This window comes from Caloenas nicobarica, chromosome 3 (genome assembly GCF_036013445.1).
Source record: "Caloenas nicobarica isolate bCalNic1 chromosome 3, bCalNic1.hap1, whole genome shotgun sequence".
Lineage (NCBI taxonomy): Eukaryota > Metazoa > Chordata > Aves > Columbiformes > Columbidae > Caloenas > Caloenas nicobarica.
Genome location: NC_088247.1, coordinates 81759982 through 81779868, shown reverse-complemented (window position 1 = coordinate 81779868; position 19887 = coordinate 81759982). Strand labels below are relative to the sequence as shown.

The 19887-nt window shown below is 35.9% G+C and overlaps 1 protein-coding gene across 1 annotated transcript in view; it reads right to left on the bottom strand.

Annotated features, from left to right (window-relative positions):
- The window catches only part of FMN2 (formin 2), a 155906-nt gene that overhangs the window by 114934 nt on the left and 21085 nt on the right, over window positions 1–19887 (bottom strand). Inside the window, 3 exon segments of the mRNA XM_065632449.1 lie at window positions 2918–2979; window positions 8459–8473; window positions 8759–8906. Of these exon segments, the coding sequence (XP_065488521.1) occupies window positions 2918–2979; window positions 8459–8473; window positions 8759–8906 (225 nt within the window).

Sequence of the window (19887 nt, the reverse complement as noted above, 5' to 3'; positions counted from 1 at the left end):
AAACCTGAAAACTGAGTTAAAATGTAGGGAAAATTGCAAGGGTACTACAAAAGATCAGGGGTGCAAAATAGAAAGGAAATTGGCTCTTGCACAAAAGTACAGCTGTCAGATCTAAACACTGGGCTTGAAGCTGGAATTTCTAAATTAGGACATTCAATTTGTCTCTTCTTCCTTCACTAACAGAGTGAGGCCTAACAAAGATTTCTCTGTTTGTACCAGGAAGACTAAGCAGCCATTGCTGCTCCTCTTCGGCATTTCAAAACCATGACTTGAAATGGCTGCCAATTTTTCTTATTTTTCCTCTGCTTACTAATTCCTGCACTAAAAGCAAGCACACCTCCAGGCCCTCATCTTTTAAATTGTAGTTTTTAGAAATTCACTATTTTGGACTTGAAAGAGAAATCTGAAAAACTTCAAGAAATTATGCTGCAAAATATCAAAGTTATGTCTAATGTTGTAAAGGTAAGGAAACAGAGAGGACATATAAAAAAGCCCCTTCCAGTGGCAAGGAAGTGTAGAATCCAGGCTGTGTGTTACTTGTGCTTTTAATTTAAGATTATTCTGAATCTTGTAGTTAACTGTTTATCATGAGATAAATCACCAACATTGTGTTACATTTGCATGTGTTCCTATGTCAATATGAACCACCGTCATTTATTTTAGTAGCATGTGGAAAATGACTTTTCCCAGGGAAGGAAAAAGGAAAAAGGCTGTGAATAGACTTAAGTTGATCAGTTTTACACTAGAGCTTTCTTCTTTTGTCATGTATCAAAATAAAAAGAGAAAAATCACCTACTTGGCTACATTCAGCCAATATTCAGTTTCTTCAGAAAGAAAAACTGTGGACATGCTAGACAAAGAATAAAAGAGGCTAGATCTCCAATACAAAAATTTCATAGTATTTCATCACTTTAAATAAGTACAAGTAACACCAACAATGATCTGATTGTAAATGATTTATCTGCAAACATGGTGAAAAAAGTTACTGTGATCGTTCTACTTTCCAGATGTTTTTAATAGATTGATATAGATATTGATAGATAGGTAGAATACACTCAGCTGTTTGGGACTGTACAGAAATAGTTTTAACACAGGAAACCACATTTTATCCACATACAGTTCCTCAAATTAAATAACTTCCACTCTTATTTTCAAAATAAACCAGAATGATGATGACATAATACAGCAAAAACTTGAAATGATTTTCTGTAAGTGAGGTGATCGTGCCTTCAAAACAAGTTTTTCTGCTTTTCATTGGTGAGTAATAATACAGAACGGAAGAAGTTCACATTACTGTCATAAGAGATCAACACTGAGCAAAAGGGATGAGGATCTCTAACACTAGCAAATGCAATTAAGTAATTAGACAACATAATAAGCTAGTTTAAAAAAATAATAACAACAAATAATAAAAACCCACAACCACCAAAAAAACAACCAAAACACAACAAAAAACCAAAACCACCGAACTTCACAACTTCAAGCAAATGTTATCTGTTCAAGCAAACGGTGTTCTAGTGGTGCTGCTTAAACTTCATTCTCATAGCAAAAGAATCAATTTCTTTTAGGTAAAGTACATAAGCATTCATGAACCTATTTCCACTAATTACATTTCCAATAAAAAGTCTTCTTTTATAGGCTGTTTCTTGTAATGAGTCAAAATCCTAGAGACAGATTAAATATTCTTCTTACATGCAATATTTTTCTGGAAGTATGGGAAATCGCTCTGTTTCACAAAAAATACTAGAAAGCAATGCTACTAAAACCTGGGTGACTGAAATATAAAAAAAATAGCATGGGACAAATATCTTTTCAACTTAGAATATTGTGATGAGGAATAGTTTTGTGATATTATTTTAATTAAGGTGCTCTAGTTTTTAAGTATTCATTATTGTAGAGGTAGAAGAATTCAGGTAACTGAGTAGAACTTCTTTAATGTTGTTTGGCAAGATAAAAGCCATATACCTACTGTCTCCACCCGCTCATAAAAATCTTGAATGAACCTGGACTGAATTTGCAGGTCTATGATCAGCAGCACACATTTCGCTAGGCATCACTTGTTTTCTCACTCAAAAGCAAATCACTGGTCATTTTTGTAAATGCTACTCAAGGCAGTGATGCTTGAACCATCCAGTCACTAACAAACAAGCAAAAAAAAAAACCCCAAAACCCAAAGATAACCCGCAAAAAATAAATCCCACCAACATTTAAGAAAACCAGAACTTTGCCTTCCTCGCCATGACTTCCAGAATAATTGAATACTCTCATTCACTGGTAAGGTAAGTCTGGCACTTTAGAGCTTTCATAGACAATAAGCCTTTTGAGGACACAAAATTTGAAGTTGCTCAACTCCATCAAACTCCACCACATTTAAAGAAGAATATAACACGAATGATGACATGTTAAAAAAAAAAAAAAAAAAGGGCTGTTTTTATGTCCAACCAAGACTAAGTCTCCACCGTAGCAATATTACATTATCTCCTTTTGAAGTCCAGCATGGCACCCTAAATCTGTTCATCTATTACCTATAGGCTTCAGTGGAGAAACAAAAAAACATCTCTGCCACTGTTATTCACATGAACCTTTGAAGATCAGGTAATATAACCAGATCTTTTATTGCTATTCCTTAGTAACACCATCAGACCTCCAGAACCAAGTGTTAGTTTACATCTGAGTGAAGCAAACAATAACATTTTACAAGAATCACCTTAGGCAGGCAGGAATCTTGAATCTCTGTATGTAGATATATTATGGAGCATGTAAGTGGTTTGAAATAAAAATTTAGAATCAAAACCACGTTTTGTATTTTGTTTGTATTCAGAACATTCAGTACACAAAACATTGCAAAAGTGTCTGAAATACTGCTTTTCCAGTCTTTTTTACGAAATGACAGACAAAACACTTGTTAGAATCTTACCTGTACCCGCTGAACATCATCTATGCACGGTTTCTCTGTTTCGAGGACAGTAGATTTCAACTCTGAATTTGAAAAGAAGATATGATTTTTTTAAAGTTCTGTGTAAAAATCCATTCATCTTCCAAAATACACATTAAGAATTTCATGCCAAGAGGGCAGAGTTAAAAAGAAAACCACGTTAACTGTCCCACTTTCCAAATTATCCATCTAAAATAAAATGAACAGATTGTATGCATAAAGCCAGCCTGATCTCAATTTGCAATGTATGTATTATGACTCAAGATTAAATGCTAGCATCTTAAATGTGTAGCACATAAAACTTGAAAAAGTCCATTTTGATTGTCAAAATTTCTGATTCATGGAAACAATTATGGCTCTATAATATACATTCCACAGAAGATCAAGGAAAAGTTCTCATGCTTGTTCTTCCCTCCTTTCATTAATAAGTATTGCTGTCCTTAAGGTTTGCAGATGGAGTCTGTTCACAAAAGGACCCATGAGCAGACTGATGACTGTTGTTGTCTTCTTCATATCCTCCTCTGGCCCTACCATCAAACTTTGAGGTCTGCACAATAGCATACTGATACAGATAGAAACTCACATTTTAATCATGTACTTCCATGTAATTGGCATCACTACTGCAAATACATTTTGAGAAATCTCAACGTCACCCTAGCTTTATTCTTCACTGTCTACAGCACGTCAGCCTTACAAAGGGGTAGTTTGGGACTGCACGCTTATCGTGTAAATGTACAGTCAAAGCTTCCCAGAACTGGCGACATTCAAGCTGAGAATACAAAACTAATTCTTCATCTTTGTACCGAATTCCACACCCTCTCTTTTGGGCTTAAAACCAGCATTAATTTGACTTTATGAATTTTGCCCACTTTACTTATTTACATAGAAAAATGAAACAGCAGTCCTTCATTCCAGTAGTATCTTCTTCAACTATTTTTTACTTTGGAATAACTATTGAGAATCCTAATAAATATCTAAGCATTCCTTCACTTAATTTCTGTCTTTAAATGAAGAAAAAAAATATATTTGTCCCAGAATGATGGTTTTAAATGGAACTACAGATCTCCAACTATCACTGTGAAATGAAAAATCAAATATCAGTGGGACTAAGAGGTTTTATCTGTGCATTTTATATGGAAAATGGGAATCAAAACCTATTACCACTCCCCAACTAGATTTCCTTTCTTATTTAAAAACCTGGATAACAATTATTCTTTCTACAAATACTAGCCTTTGAGACCTGTGTTTTGATAAAAACATTTCAATTTGTATCAAACTGAAGTACAAAAGAAATTATACGAAAACCTTGATTATGCTAATATTTATTTCAGTGAAAGACGTGTACTGTAGATTACTGCATTGTTTCTACAGTGCTGTATTTTGATTGCCTGTCGGATAAAAGAAATAACAGACTTTTGTGCTGGAAATGACACAAGCATGTAACAACCCAGTACAAGTTCAGGACCCTCAAGTCTTTTGGTAAGCTACTGCAGAGAATAACAGAGTTATTTTTAGTTTATTTATGGAGGAGAGAGAGTCTTGCAGTTAAAGCAAAGTTTGAATTAAAAGCTCTGGTTTCCGTTCTGACCATTCTACAGATTTCTTCTCTGACTTTAAAGAACCTCACTATGCCTCACTTTCCTTGCCTGATAGGAAATTACTAGAAAAAAAGAAAAAAAATCCTCAGCAGCTGCACAGCGCACAGATTTCTAACCAGCTTAGTAGCTACTGCTAATGATGCCTCTTTAACTGGTCATAGCCTTTGTACGCAGGACAAGAATAGAAATATTTTTCTTATACCTGCTCAGAGAACATGTGCATCCCACATCATTCTTATACTTTTCAGGGATACTAGTATATATATATCTGTTGACCATTTTCAGGAAGAGTGAAGCAGCTATGGTTCAGAACTTCTGGATTTATAATTCCTAGACACCGGGCCTCCTCACAGCTTTCTGACAACCCCAGCTGCTGGGAGGCAAGATGTAAAAGGGGGAACTTTAGTTGCCAGTGGCAGTTATGCTGCAAGGCCACCCCTTGAAAATTAACAATTCTCAAACTTTTTTACTTTTAAAATTGTTTACTAAAACAGCACTTCAAGTGATAAAAAGCTGGATGAGGATAGGCTGTCATTAACAGGAAATATCTCATAATCTCTCACTCTGACAAGTTTTTCATATGGATAAATCACGCTTTGTTGCTGACTTTCAGATAAGTCCATTAACTGAAGAAAATTCGGGATGCTGCTAATGAATTGGATGCTCACTCCTAATTGCAACCAAAAGAACACTACCAAACCAGTGAATGATTATTTTCTGGTAAAAGCTACTAACATCTCTTCCAAAGGAAGGGAAGAGTACTAACATTTTTAAACTAAGTAATTGTGAGATACTTGTTTTACAAATTATCTGGAAGAGAATTTTTGGTTAACCCTACCTCAATTTGCAAACCCAGGAAAACTTCATGAGTATTTGGGCATTGGTGATCTCCCCAGGGCCTCTGTATGTGACCTTAGATTTCTGTGTGGTTGAGAGAAACTATAAGATGAGCTTGATCTTTGCTCACATCAGGTTTTATTCTTTGCTTATGTTCTAGTACCAAGCAAGACATATACACAGACAACTTAGAAAGTAAGGTTTCCTGTTATGCAAATTGGTACAAACTCCTTCCCTTTCTCAAAAGTTATTTTAAAAATAGGAACTACATTCTGTTATAATATTGTCAATATCTAACAATTTGACAGAACCATCTATCTTATTTTTACCTCAGATGGGTTTTATTCTAAAAAGGGTTATAAATACAGACCGAGTTCTAGGTGATACGAACAGTTAATTTTAAGGGTAGTTTGCCCAAATTCACCAAATACAATCTATTTGCAGCAAACTAACAGGGTTTTATCTTAGTTAAGCAAAACTAAAAAACAAAAAAACCAAACCAAACCAACAAAAAAAAAACCCAAAAAAACCAAACCACACCAAAACCACACCACAACCACTACAACAAAAAAACTTCCCTTTAACCCAAATGAAATATTTTTTTTCCTCCTTTTTTATAAAACAAAGGAAATAAATGTCTGGACAAGCCTAGTTTTGTTGAAGAGACTTAGATTTCGGAGTGTAAACCCACACAGTGCTGGGACTGTTTCATTTTGCAGGAGCAGTTGTATAATCTTTGGGTGGGTTCTACTCACATGGTTAGGACAGTCACATGGGAGACAGGATGACAGGGCTCTAGTGCCTGCCTATGTACCTTTTCCTATATGTTAAGTGGAATAGTGTCATCAGCAAGGCATTAAAATAATTGAATTTCGAATACCCTGTTGTGTTTAGATTCAGGCAATGTGCTGGAGTGTGAGAGTGGTAGAGTCAAATACCATAAGAAGTGACAGGAACAGATTTTAGATACTCACATGGAAAAAAATCAGTGGCATACATATCGATCTTATTGGTAATATTGACTAATTTTGTTCAAAAACACTCCCGAATTCAGAACTGAAAAATGTTTTTGGCATAAGCACCTGCTGACTTGAACTCAGGTTTTTAATAAATAAACAACATAAAAAATACTAAAACAAACTGAAAAAACTACGCTAACCAACCTGACAAAAAAACCCCAGACAAAATAAAACCTTGACCACTGTAATAACCGCTTCCTCACACTCAACAATGCTCCACATGACACAGACCACACAGTAAAACTATTTAATATACACTCTATTAAACAGATGATTAACTACTTTGCTAATTTAGGAACAGATTACCTAAGACCTTGCAGAATTTCCTCTTTTATTATTATATATAATGCAAAATACAGCTACTCTGCACACAGTAATTTAAACCCTTTAAAAAATGCTTGCCCAGTCCATCTTTCAAATGAGCATACACATAAAATAATTTAGTTACAAATCTTGGGGAAGGTGTTTATCCTTCAGGCTCCACCTGAAACACCACTCACCTACAGGTTCTTCCACATAGCAAGCATGCGAACAACCAAACAAGAAGTTAAATAATTTATCTACCTGAACTCTATTCAGAACAGATATAATCTTTCCTTTTCCCTCCATGCCTTACACTGCAAATCACACCAAAAAAACCCCAAATTTTTTTAGAACTATTTCAGTTCTGGTTAGAAATAATCACAATACACAATTTTCCACTTCTAATTCTGTTTTCTTAACAGTTTTGCAGTTTTTGAGAGGGCAGTGGCTGAGATAAGGAACAGACAAGTACTGTATGCATTATGTCCATGTAGTAGGTATAATATTAAATAGAACAACATAGGATGGGACCAAACCATGTATAAAATGAACACATTTAAAAATTATTAGTATTATCTTCTTGGTGGAAATACTCTTCCAAATTCATAAAAATAGTAAAAAACTTTACATTTCAAAATATTTTATGTAATCAATGTTCCTCTAGATTTTAGAACAACAAAACTGTTGTTAACTTGCATCAGCCTCTGCTAGGCTATAACCTCAAAGTAAAATAATAAAGTGTTCACCCTTTTGTTTTTCTAGTACAGAGTATGTTCATGAATACTCTGATCACACATCCATTAGCTAAGTCTCCAAGTTGAGAAACCCAACCTGTCCTCTCAGAGTACATGGCAATGAATTCTACTGCCACATATGACAGCACTTGCATTGAATACAATATAAAATAAAGGATGATGAGTCAAAAAACTGGACCGGCTCAACAGTCCAGTACTGCAGCATTCCACACACTGAGCTGCATTAGGGAGATGGATGCAGAAATGTTTCCTTCACCACTAATAGAGTTACTTTGGTAAAAGCCAATAAGCTCAATAATATAGCAGTATTGCAATTTTTTTTGGCATCACTCCTTTTGTTTGTGAACACTGGAATAAGTGATACCAGTAAAATTGAAGTGTTGCCATGATAAATGGGGTCCTTGCAAGGACTTTGTTCGTGTTCCAGGGGAAGTGGTAGAGAAGTCCCAAAGGGAAGCAAATCTGAAATGAATTCCACCCAAAGCCTGCAAGCAGTACAAAGAGATCTGTTGAAATAATGACTTAATTCTTCAAATCTGAGCAACATAAAAAAGGAGTGGTAGGAAATGGAAAATTTGAGAACACCCATTGGCTCCGCATGGAAGTCATGGGCATGAATGCAGCCTAAAAGTGTTGAGAGCCATTGAACACTACCTAATGCAAAGCTAAGCCTCCAAGAACCTGTGGTATTTGCCCATCAACACTACTAACAGAAAACAGGTTTGAAATTCTCTTCTAAATTTCTTTGTCACCTACAAGAAGTTTTACTTTGTTTTAATTCTCAGCTTAAACAAAGTTTTTAATGAGTATGAAGAAGATTTCAGAGACTTGTCTGGTAAAGTAACCTCACAAATTTTAAGATAAACTGACCTTTTAAACAAGACCTCAATCTATTTTTCAGATACACTTTTCCTACCTCTCTGTCACAAAGGAATACTTTACATCATTCTAATAACTTTCAGTATACCACCAGTGGGCTTCTGAAGTTTTCCGTATTTTTAAGAAAAGTACCCATATTTCATGGTTCTGAAGGTATGTAAACTGGAAAATAACAAAGGCCACAAAGGCCACAACACCTGGTAAAAGACACTAGTCAGCAGATGCCAGGTGCACATCTTGGTTGTTAACAAAAAGCATGCATTTTTGCTGAATATTTTTTATTAGATTCATGCTGGCTAACATTTCTGATGCTAATCCAAGATCTTCAAAATCAGGTATTTCTTGGGAGATATTACATTTTTATCTTGGATTCTCAAAGACAGCAGCTCCGCTCCATGCCATACATATCTTGTATGTATTCAAGAACTATACCTTCTTTTGTGATTTTAAGTCTTTGTTCTTCATCTGGAGGTTTGGGTGGGGGCCACACAGATGGAATTCTCCTTGGAAAACTTCCTTCAATGTAATCTGATGAATGTGTGGGTTGGCTAACTGCAGCCCAAGTATAAAGCTGGTCTTGCTGTGATTATAAAAAAAAAAAAAAGTTGAGAAGTTCATATAGAAAGACAGCTCAAAATTTCAAAGCCTTTGTTTCCAACACAAATAGCTCAATATCCACTGTTATAGCAAGGCAGACTTGTTTTCATGCTCCACATCTCCTGACAAAGTCTTACCATAAATCTGTATTAAAGGAATGTAATATTTCAGTTTTGGAATTACCTGTACTAACAATAGCAAATCTAGTCTTTCAGTTATCTATAGCATAGTGAGATGCTAGAATGCAGTTCAGCACACTTATTGAGCATGAGGAACTCTTTGCCACTTCTTTCCTTAGAGAGATAACAGGTTCCATCCATCATGACTGTACTTCTTCACATGTGGCTAGTTTATAGGTTAGAGAAAACAATTTAAGTCCACAATATATGTAATCTTTTTACACCAAAAGCACAAGCAAGGAAAAGTAGTGGGATTATTTCAGCATAAATTAAACTGAGATTTGTATACTTTGCAACACTGCTTTTGTCATTTGCATTTCCTTATTTGTAGAAAGACATCTAAAAAGGTGGGTTTACTTTTAGAATACAACTAAAAGACAAAACAAACCAAAACCACCCACAACAACAAACCAGCTAAAAGTATTGTCAGTCGTCTGGGCTCAAATCAGATTGTATCCTTATTACTCAATAGCTTTGACTTTGATTCAGTTATTAAAAGTAGGAGAAATTCAGACTCTGATGAAAACTAGGGCAAACTTACACTTTAAGCCAACAGAAAGATTTTAGCTGACCACAATTCAAGTATTCATTCTTGTGACTCCCAGTACACATCAAATTGCACACCTCGTGATTAAATCTTTTAATGCTGTAAACGCTATGAAGATCACAGCAACTACATGATCTGGAAATATGTAAATATTGTAGTAAAAGAGTGGAAAACAAAAACAAAAGTCACAGGATGAAAATACTGTCATATTACACAGCAGTATTTTCTGTGTAAAGATCAAGTTCCTTCATGCTATTGCCTGAGAAAAACATTGGTAACATATATTTGTCCTACTGTATATTTCATTTATAAATCAAAACCTTATTAAAAAAATTGACACAGATACTAAATATTAAAGAGACGTGCGGGGCAAAACAAAAATAATTTAATATTTTGGGGGGATAATTGCCATTCCATGTGACTAAACTTCTACTTGCCTAAAAATCAGTTGTAATAAGAGTGATAATATTCTATTGAGAGCAACTCACTTAGAACAGACAAATGCTGGTTAGAAAGTAAAAAGTTTTGGTTTACAGAGGGTGCCTCAAACAGTCAGGGTCAAAGGAAGCTCATTAGTCCTTTCCAGCGTGAAAAACATGGCAAAAATCCAGCCACATACACAGACCTTAGATAAAGGTAAAAATAAATGGATAAAGAGTTTAATACAAAAATCACATGAGGTTGTTTATGCAGCCCAGAACTCTATGTTCTTGAAAAGCCTGTCCTTTTTCCATTACAATTCTATTGCATTTGAACATCCAAACAGGCTTGGTTAATGCCATTCTTTCAGTACCTTAGTATCTTCCCTTTGTTTAATTCCAGCTTTTTAGAGGATATGTATATTTGGGGTACCCAGTGCTGTACGTACTGTGTAAACAAAAAGAAAAGGTGCAGGATTTTGCTATTGTTTCTGCACCATCCAAATCTCAAAAAGACAGAGGAAAATAAGATTCAAAAAAGTCAGAGGTAAACCAGCACAATTTTTTTTTGCCCACTCTATTACTTTACACAACTCAGGGAATACAGAGAACCACCACCTCTACAGAGGGTTAGCTGGGTACGCACAATCAGCTTTCAATGGGATTACATGCAGGGACATAAGGCAATAAACCAGAAGACAACAAACTATAGATAATGTTGATATAGCATGAATGAGGAAGACAAAGAGTTAAACTGTTCCTGGATATATTTCACCATGCCAGTTCTTGAAAGATACAGTACAATTGTTTAACAACAAATTTTTGAAGTATGATTAGTCTGCATGAATTAAGATGCATTAAAAAACAAAACAAAACAAACATTGTATGCCTTAGAATTACTGTACAGAAGGGATACATTATAAAGGTAATAAAATATGAAGTACCAGTGTTCTTGCTGATTTTTTTTTTACAGCATATAAACTATGAACAATTATAAATTAAGACATCTCACAACTCCATAACCAACTCCTAACCCAGCATGAGAGATTTGTTTGCAAGTATAAAAGCACTTTTTTGTTTATGTTAGGTTTTTTGGTTTGTTTTAGGATTCTTTACATATACTATTCAACACAGAAAAGGATACTGGAATAGATGGAATAGACTCATGGTGTAATAGAGATTTACAGAGGCGGATGTAAACTTGCAAAAATGCATTGGAGGGGTTTGCACTACAACCACAATGTATCTGTATTCAACATATAAGCAAGGCATTTAACAACAGCTACATTCAGACTACTTGCAAACGAATACACAATTTAAAATATGAAAAACCCTCATGACAGACAGAAAGGTAATCTGAAGGTCTGGATTTCAAGTTGATAGTCCATAAACTACAATTAAAATGGGAAAAGATTGACCCTGTCTCCACTTTTGTGCCCTTCAAAAGAGGTGAATCATTTGAATGTTCTAATTCCTACTCACTGAAGATACTGTCCAAAATCTAATCCTTTTAAGCTTTGTTTTAACTTCTTGTCAGTTAAAACACTAACACATTTTATTTCTCTGATAATATCATTACTTTGCATGATTATCAGAACACTTTGAAGAAAGATATATGCAAGCAATTCTGTGATGTTGAAGTACTGTTCAAGCAAAAGAAACAAAATAATCCAAATTTAAAAAGATCCAGATTTGCTTTTATCATTAATAATTTTCATACAAGAATCCAAAAACCTGGATTTCCACATCCAACTTTTTTTTTCCTTTAATCTTTTTCTTTCCAAGGCAATTTTTACTAGATATCATTTTAAGTACAGCCAGTGAATACTCTTACCGTGATCAAGCTTTGAATACATCTTGAATTTCCACTTCATCTTGCTCAGATTCCTCTATTTAGTGTGCACTTCTTTTCGGGAATATATATATAGATAGATAGATATTTCGTTGTAGTGAATGATCCCCATCTTATTTATTCGGACTCATTTCTGAGTGGACACTGAAAGCTTAAAGTTATTGAGTCCAGCGCACTAAACATGATGGCAAGAAGAGTTCTCATTTCCACACGTCCTTACACAGCACTTTCCACCGCTTCTTAAAACTGCAGAGCATTCACACATGGGCAAGGCAAACTGCCTGCAGAATCTGATGGTACCTAATCAATAGACATTTTACCACTTATAGATGCTAGCGTTTAGAATAGAGTCAGGTCTGCAGTTTAACTCACTCTCTTCCCAGCCAGCTCTCGGTAGGCACAAAGAATGGCTTTTTGTAACAAATTTGAATGCTCAGACACCACAGTGTTACATTTCAGGTCCATAATATATTAAATATGAATTATGTTCCTTCACTGCTTGAGCTAAAGATATGCTTTCCTCCTAATATTTGAAGATTCAAGCCAATACTGTAAGCTACTCAAAGTAAGGGTCTCTGTCAAATGACACAAAGAAAGAGGCTGGTGGACCCAGAACTAGGGCCATGAGCTAGACTTGTGGTCAGCATCAGCATACTGGTGAGCCCTGAGCTTTCAGAAAAGGAGTCATACATTTTTCACAGAGATCAGGTTTGTTCCCCAGGCACAGACTGAAGTAGAGATTAGTATATCCACCACTGTAGGAACATAATGTGCAACCTTGAATCTGTGGTTTTGGCTGTTGTATTGCTACGGGAGATAACCAGTAAGATGACCTTCTGTTCACCACACTTCAGCTTTTAATCAACTGTTTATCTGCTTCCAGTTCAAAGGACAAAGATAGACATTGTGAGGTACAAGAGCTGGAGCTGAAACAGCAATAAATGTACACACATCTGTCCAAACTGGTTGCAAAGGCATGAGTTGGCAACATGAAAATAAAGATGAAAAAAACCTGACAAGAAGTATTTTGACAATACTCAGACAAAAATAAAGCACACAGTCAGATCATGCAGGGCAAGATGGGAAAGGCAGGGTGTACAGAAACACACTGCTATCAGGAATAGCCTCTGCTCTTCGGCTCAGCACAGCAGTAGATGGGGGAAGTGCATCAACTGTACCTCTAAAGCTTCTTACACTATAGCGAATTGGCACAAACTGCCCTGGTGGTTCCTGTGTTAAGCCATGATGGAATCAGGCCTTATCTTGCAGGGCATTTATTTTCAGATAGTAAACCTGAATGATTTTTCACTAGAACCCAAAACATTCAAAGTTGTCCTGAAGAGGGGAGGACAGAAGTGTTGGCATGTCTGCAGACAGGAATAAATGGGCTGGGAGTAAACCTATAGTGGTAGTTACAAGAAGGTTCCTACTCATCAAATCAGTCTGGATCTGGACAGTCTTCCAATGGGAAGAGTTGGAGGAGCATGTAGAGGACAAAGTATAACTGCATTTAAGATGAAGCTGGATAAACTTACAGAGCAATTACGTTTTACGGTACTTGGGTAAGCAGGGGCCAGACTCCATGACGCAGAAGGTGTTTTCCAGGCTAAGAGCTCCAAAGAGCTTGCTTCACATTTGTATATAACTGCTTATCATTTAGACTGTTTCAAGTGCATGGTGGGACTTTTTTTTTTTTCCCCCCACTCAGGAAGTTTAATCATTCTACTATACTAAGTATAGAACCTCTAAAATGAAAGAAAGCTAATTGTATATAAATAGTTAATTGGACAAGTAAGGTTTTCGTTCAAGAAATCAGAAGTGGATTACCTCAAAATGCTCTTATCAGCAGGAGACTGCTTTATTTTAAGCAGCTTTTAAAATAAAGAAATCAATACTATCAAGAATGAGGAAAGTGGTTTACTTTTTGAGGAGAGGTTCAGTGACAAAGCTCTGTCTGTCCGCTGACAGAACCAGAGTGGTGATTAAACATGGCTCTTCGATCGTATTACCTTGGGCTGTACTAGTGAGCACAGGTGCCTTTCAAGGCTGAAAAGAGCAAGTCAGACATAATACTGTAATATATGGCTGAAGTAGCGCTTTATCCTCATGAACTAAATTTCATCCATGAGCATTTTACTCAAGTGATTTTTATTTTCTTTTCAGAAAACTGGTAGGTCTCAACAATTCATTTAAAAACACTTCAACTGTCAAAAAACCCCCCTGAAACATTTCTTTCCCATGAAATGACTTCAGCCTCCTCAACAGAACAAACTTGCTCAATCCCATCAAGCTCAGGATTCAACATAATATCCTGAGGATATGAGAGGCCAGTAGAACCAACATCCCTGTAGTTAGGGCAAAGGGGAAAGGAAATCAGGAAACTAAACTGCAGATTTCGACATCTATTCTCATTCAGTTCCAGAGTTATTGTCTTGGTCATTCTATTCCCCAATAACTTCTACATTTAATACAGTCAAATAAATTGAACTGGTGAGCTTACCAGAAATTTTTCTTGGAAGAAGGAACAGTGGCTAGCCTTTTATGAAACAGAGGAACCTCAAAATCTAGCCTCTTTACACATTGAACTTGAACTCACACTTGAAGACTGCCTCCTAAGACTGTGATGATTTCAGCTGTTACTTAGACCACCTGATGGTGTGTCCTTTCTCATTCACTATTTCCAGAAATCCTAAGCTGATGCAAGAAGTTTCTCTGTCAGGAGTTGTTTTCACTTAGACAGTTCTGCAATAGGTTTGGATTCTGACAAATTTGAATTTTCCAAAGAAATCTGTTTCAATAGAAAATTCCTATCACCTCTGTTCCATTTGAAAAGGTGATTTTACTACTGTAAAAACTTCCTCTTGAAAATACAGAGACATGCAATATACACAAATTCAACCCTCACTGTATTCTCAATTACAAGCTAGAAAAAAAGACTTTGTGTTATAACTGTCATTCTTAAGAAAGTGAACTAATGCACCAAAGGTCATAAAATACAAAGATCTCTTTAGGTGACAGGGTGACCACCACTTTCGCACTATGCACAATGATTATGAAAGTTGTAAACAGGTTGTGTAAACTTAACATCCAGCACGTGTCTCTTCAAGCAGTTCAGAATAACATGCAGGTAAGCAACATTCTCTGCAAAAAGAAGCGTAAGAACCTAACAACGCCCTACACATAAAATACCTCAGTTGACAGTGTATACAGATGCATCACCTCAAGTAACTGAAAAGGGAAAAGAAAAATTAAAAAGAAAAAGAGAAGGCTAGAAGTCTGCAGGGCCAGATGTAACAACTATAAAATAAATATGCAATTAAAATTTTAAAAAGGAAGAAGGGAAACAGAATAACAGGAATCCTTCAGCCCACTGTTTCCCATTTCATTAACTCTCAGGAATATTTAGAGTTGCTCACCAAAAGACAAAGTGTCACTAAGTGTGACTGGGCAATGCAAAAGGAAGAGGAGACATGAGGGCTTTGATTTAGCCAAACTCAACTGCCATAGTAACCTACGTGACAAAGATTAAGAGAGCAAATTAACTGTTTTCTCTGCTCTGTTCCACAATTTTCACTTGTTAACTTGTACAGTCTAATTCACTACTGACCCCCACCTTACTACCATTAGAAATTTTATAAGATGGGACAACATTCAGTGCTACACATTTTATTCCTGAGCATTAGAAGTTTGCTTGAAGAAATGCTGCATCGTTGCCAGCTTTGTGCTGCAATTCAGAAGAAAAGTTCTTCTAAGGCTGAAGTCAATTCTTGGGAAAGTTGCTCTTTGGAAACTGATCACTGGTATTTTGGCACTCCGACTTATGGGAAAGGAGTCTGTCTGCAATCTGTTTAACTACTAATTTTCAGACTGGCATAAACAGTGAAATAAATTAAAATTAATTAAAGTCTTCATGTCACTAACTCCTTTTCCAGCTGACCTGCAAAGTCCCACCATCTGCTACTACTCAGCAGAAAGAAAGCAATGTCTTTATTTCCTTAAAAAGCATTTGCATCACCACAGGTGGCCAGGAGATAATAGGAAAACAGCCATTTTTATAGCATTTCCCATTTATGCTGTGTGGCTCTTTTGCTTCCTTGTGGAAGCGTTATTTCAGAAATGGATGAAAATCTAGTCTGGCATCAGAACTACAAATTGCACAAGAGGCAGTCCCTATCCCAAACTGTCAAACATGCCTATGTATAAAACCATATCATGACACAGTAAAGACAGACATTCTCCAGAAGATATCCATTTAGCTCTTTCAGTATAGAATATGCTGAAAGAATTTATAAATCAAGAAGGCATAACAGCAGTACTCCATACAGTAGCAATCTTAATTAAAAAACACTGAAAACAGATGTTAAGAGAGCTGGCCCAATCAAAACAATAGCAGAAACAGAGAAGAAAGCTTAGTACACATTTCAGACACATATGGAAGAAGATATTGCTGGTTAGTGCCACACAAAAAAAGTAGTTGTTAGATTCTTCAGTGTGCAATAGAGATTAAGTTTCCCAAACAAGGAGTATAATATGGATCCAAACGTATGCTCAGTTTTTTTCTCAAAAGCACTTACAAAATGATAATAGAAATCCTCTATCTCAAAATCATTAACGTTTTCCCTGAGAAATTAAGTGTTTTAAACCTAATGTTCAGAAACAACATACAAAACTACTTGACAAGCTTGTCAGAAAATAATTTTAAAAAGCAGAAATCTGCTATGAAAGGAAAAAAATACCCATAGCCTAAGACTGCACAGTGTGAACCAGAAAATCTGGAATGGGAAGTCACGATTAAGGATTAGACACCTACAACGTGTACTAATTGCAACCACTGGATATAATTCATAGACCAAGTACAGCCAACATTTCTTTGTAGCACAGTGAAGATAAAGTTGCCTTGCTTTGACAGGAAAAATGCCAGCTTCTTTTATTGGTGTCTGAGTGGCTTAAATGCTAAGGCTAATCTTTATAATTTATACACATTACTCATGGCTCTCCAAAGCAAGCCATCTTCCGGCTCCTGTGATACATCATTAATAGGGGAGCTAAGGAGGAGATGAGATCTCTTCTTGTTTAAAATTGTGGTCCTCCAACAGGTGGCTGCAAAACTTGCCTGTGGTTGAATAAAACATTCTTGCTAACAATGTACTCTAGCCAGCTCAGCATTGTGTTTATTTTGCTCTAATATGATAAAATAATGAGGTAACATTAAGACTACAGCTTAGGACTACACCTACACTACAGAAATATGGTTATTTAATAACATGACAGAGTCATTTGGGACGAACAAGAGTTTTTCACAAAGTAATTTCTTACATATCGTTCAGTCAGAGAGTGAGTGATTTTAATTTGAAACTTTAGAAGCCCTCTTGAAGAAGTCACAGCTGTTAAAAAGGGAAAAATTTAAAAAGCAAGCAGGCAATATTTATTTAAAAGGCAACCCATTTTTTGGAGAACATTATTTAAATAGGCTATTGCTAATCTATCTTTCTATAAGTTGTGCAATTACTTGCTTGTGCAATTACTTGCTTGGACATTTTTTTAAAATTTATTTTTAAAAACTTTTTAAATTTTTTTCTTTTATAAAATGCTAGCAGAAGAATGAAAGGCTGTAAAGACAGCCTGATGAGTAAGCAGTCATGATACCCATGAGGCAATAATTAGCAGCCTCTCCAGGAGACAGGAAACTAGAAAAAAAGGGCATCATATTTCTGGACAGTGAATCTTTCATTTTACATTTACTTACTTTTTAAGATACTGTTACATTATAATAAGAGTAGGTAGGAAGAGCTATAGCGAAAGCTTCCACTGCTTCTCAACAGTAAACATCTTAAAAATCCCAAGCCTGTCTACTTCTGTTACTTCTAAAGTTTTGTTCAACTTTTGTTTTTCCAACTAATCTTTTATTCTGGGCATCTGCCACAATCTGTTTTGAAATAAATAATTAATAAGATGGGCCATGATAGAACATGAAAGTTTCCTCAGAAGTTCTTAAAACAGTTTTAAAGTTTCTGACTTTTGGGTTATGACTTGAAATTCGACAAAAAGGTCAGAGATAGTTTAGGAGCGTGCCATTTCCGATCATCATTAAAATGTACCCAAAATCTGACCAAGTTATCAGCCTCTGAAAACTGGACACCACCCTCAGCATAAATGTGATGATAGCTGCTAGTTCTCTGAAGATTTATGCTCTCACTAGGTATTTGTTGGTCCTTCATGTTTGCCGTATACTAACAAAGGAGTAAGCATCAAGTCAACAAAGCATAACCTACACCAGAAATACAAGCGATAATAATTTAATTTAGACTGGCTTCCAGGAGCCATTATAATAGTAGCCAAAGAAACTAAGAGCTGTGAAAGTTTTCTTTACTCTTACTGCAATGCCTAATTGCAGTCAGACAGTGTGGAAAAGAAAGAAACAGGATCCAACAAGAAAAGTAAAAGATGATGTGTGCAATTATTCAACGGGCTGAGGCAGAGGGACATACTGAAGCCTGGGATATCTTGGGAGAAACAAACAAACAAAAAAAAACCCCAACAAAACAGATCTCTTGTGTGTTACTTGGAAAACAGACAAGACTTGGGTACACACTTATAAGACAGGGAGAACAAGAGGTGACCACTGGGCATGAGTAAGAAAGAAGATGAGAATATAATCAGAGTGTGCAATTGCAAACATTTCAAGACAGCAGAGAGCTCAGCATTAGGCATGTTAAAATAAATTCACTGGAGGACATCCAGAAAAGGAGATCAGAGTGAGAGAAGAAGACCTTTAAATAATCTGTTTATATTCATCTCAAGCCATGAGCAATAGATCATAGAGCGAACAAAACTTACTGAATTATTTTCATAAACTGTAACCTAACATCTTCAAAACCCAAAGTCTGTGGGACCACACTTAAGTAAAAGCTGAGTCATGGATTTTATTCAACATAAAAAAATAGTAAGTTAAAGCTCAGAAACACATGGGATCAGCCACAAAAGGAGAAAAAGCAGGATTCAAGGAAGGATTTCAGTGGAAAAAAAATTGAAAATTCTGGAAAAACAAGCAAACAAACATGCTAAAGGAGTGTCATAAGAGGCTTTATAAGAACCAGACTAAGACAAAAATCAAGACAGCCAAATGAGTAACATTAATGAACAAGCAAGCACAAGATCTGGATGTATCAGGGAGCAAGGACAAGAAAGTGTCAAACAAACTTGACTGGGACCAGGATAGGGTTACAGGAACTTTGTTGGTAGCAGTTTCAGCTGAGTGAAAAGGACAACAGCCAAACTGGAGGCAATCCAGGATGGAACTGGAAGCACATCTGATGAACTCAGAGATGAAGGAAGAATATGGGGCTGGCTGTGCTCCCAATTGTGGAGTAAGGTCAAAGATGATGTATCTCCCAGTTCTAGATGGGTGAAACTTCAGTATTACTTAAGGCTAGTCTAATTCCTCTGTCTTTGAGGTCAATGGTTAGATCAACATTAAATTCCTCTTCTAATGAATTTAAAAACAAAACAAAAACCTAAATAAGAAAAAGGCAAAGTACAGACATAGGGATGGAAGAAAGAGGGGACATGAGTCACAGATTGTACATGTCCTTTTTTAAGTAATATACAGAATCACCATAAGTTTGTTTTTACAGTAATTTTTAATTGTTTTATTTCCTTACGTAACTATTACATTTATTTTCTGTAAGATATTTTATTTACTCACTCTAAGTAGTAAAATCATCTAGAAGCAGCCCAATTTTGAAGTTCTCAGCCACTAGAGCTTATACTGCAAGTTCTAAACATTTTCACCCTTGTAGGGCAGGTAATGAATAAACAGTGTTCCTGTACCGTGGTCACCAAGGCTGAAACAGAAACATATTCCCAAACTCGATAGGAGCAGCTCTCACCTTTGTGCCATGTGAAATTTAGTTGAGATCTTAGTGTTCAAGACAGATGTATGCTCCTTTGAAGTAGGATGCACTACT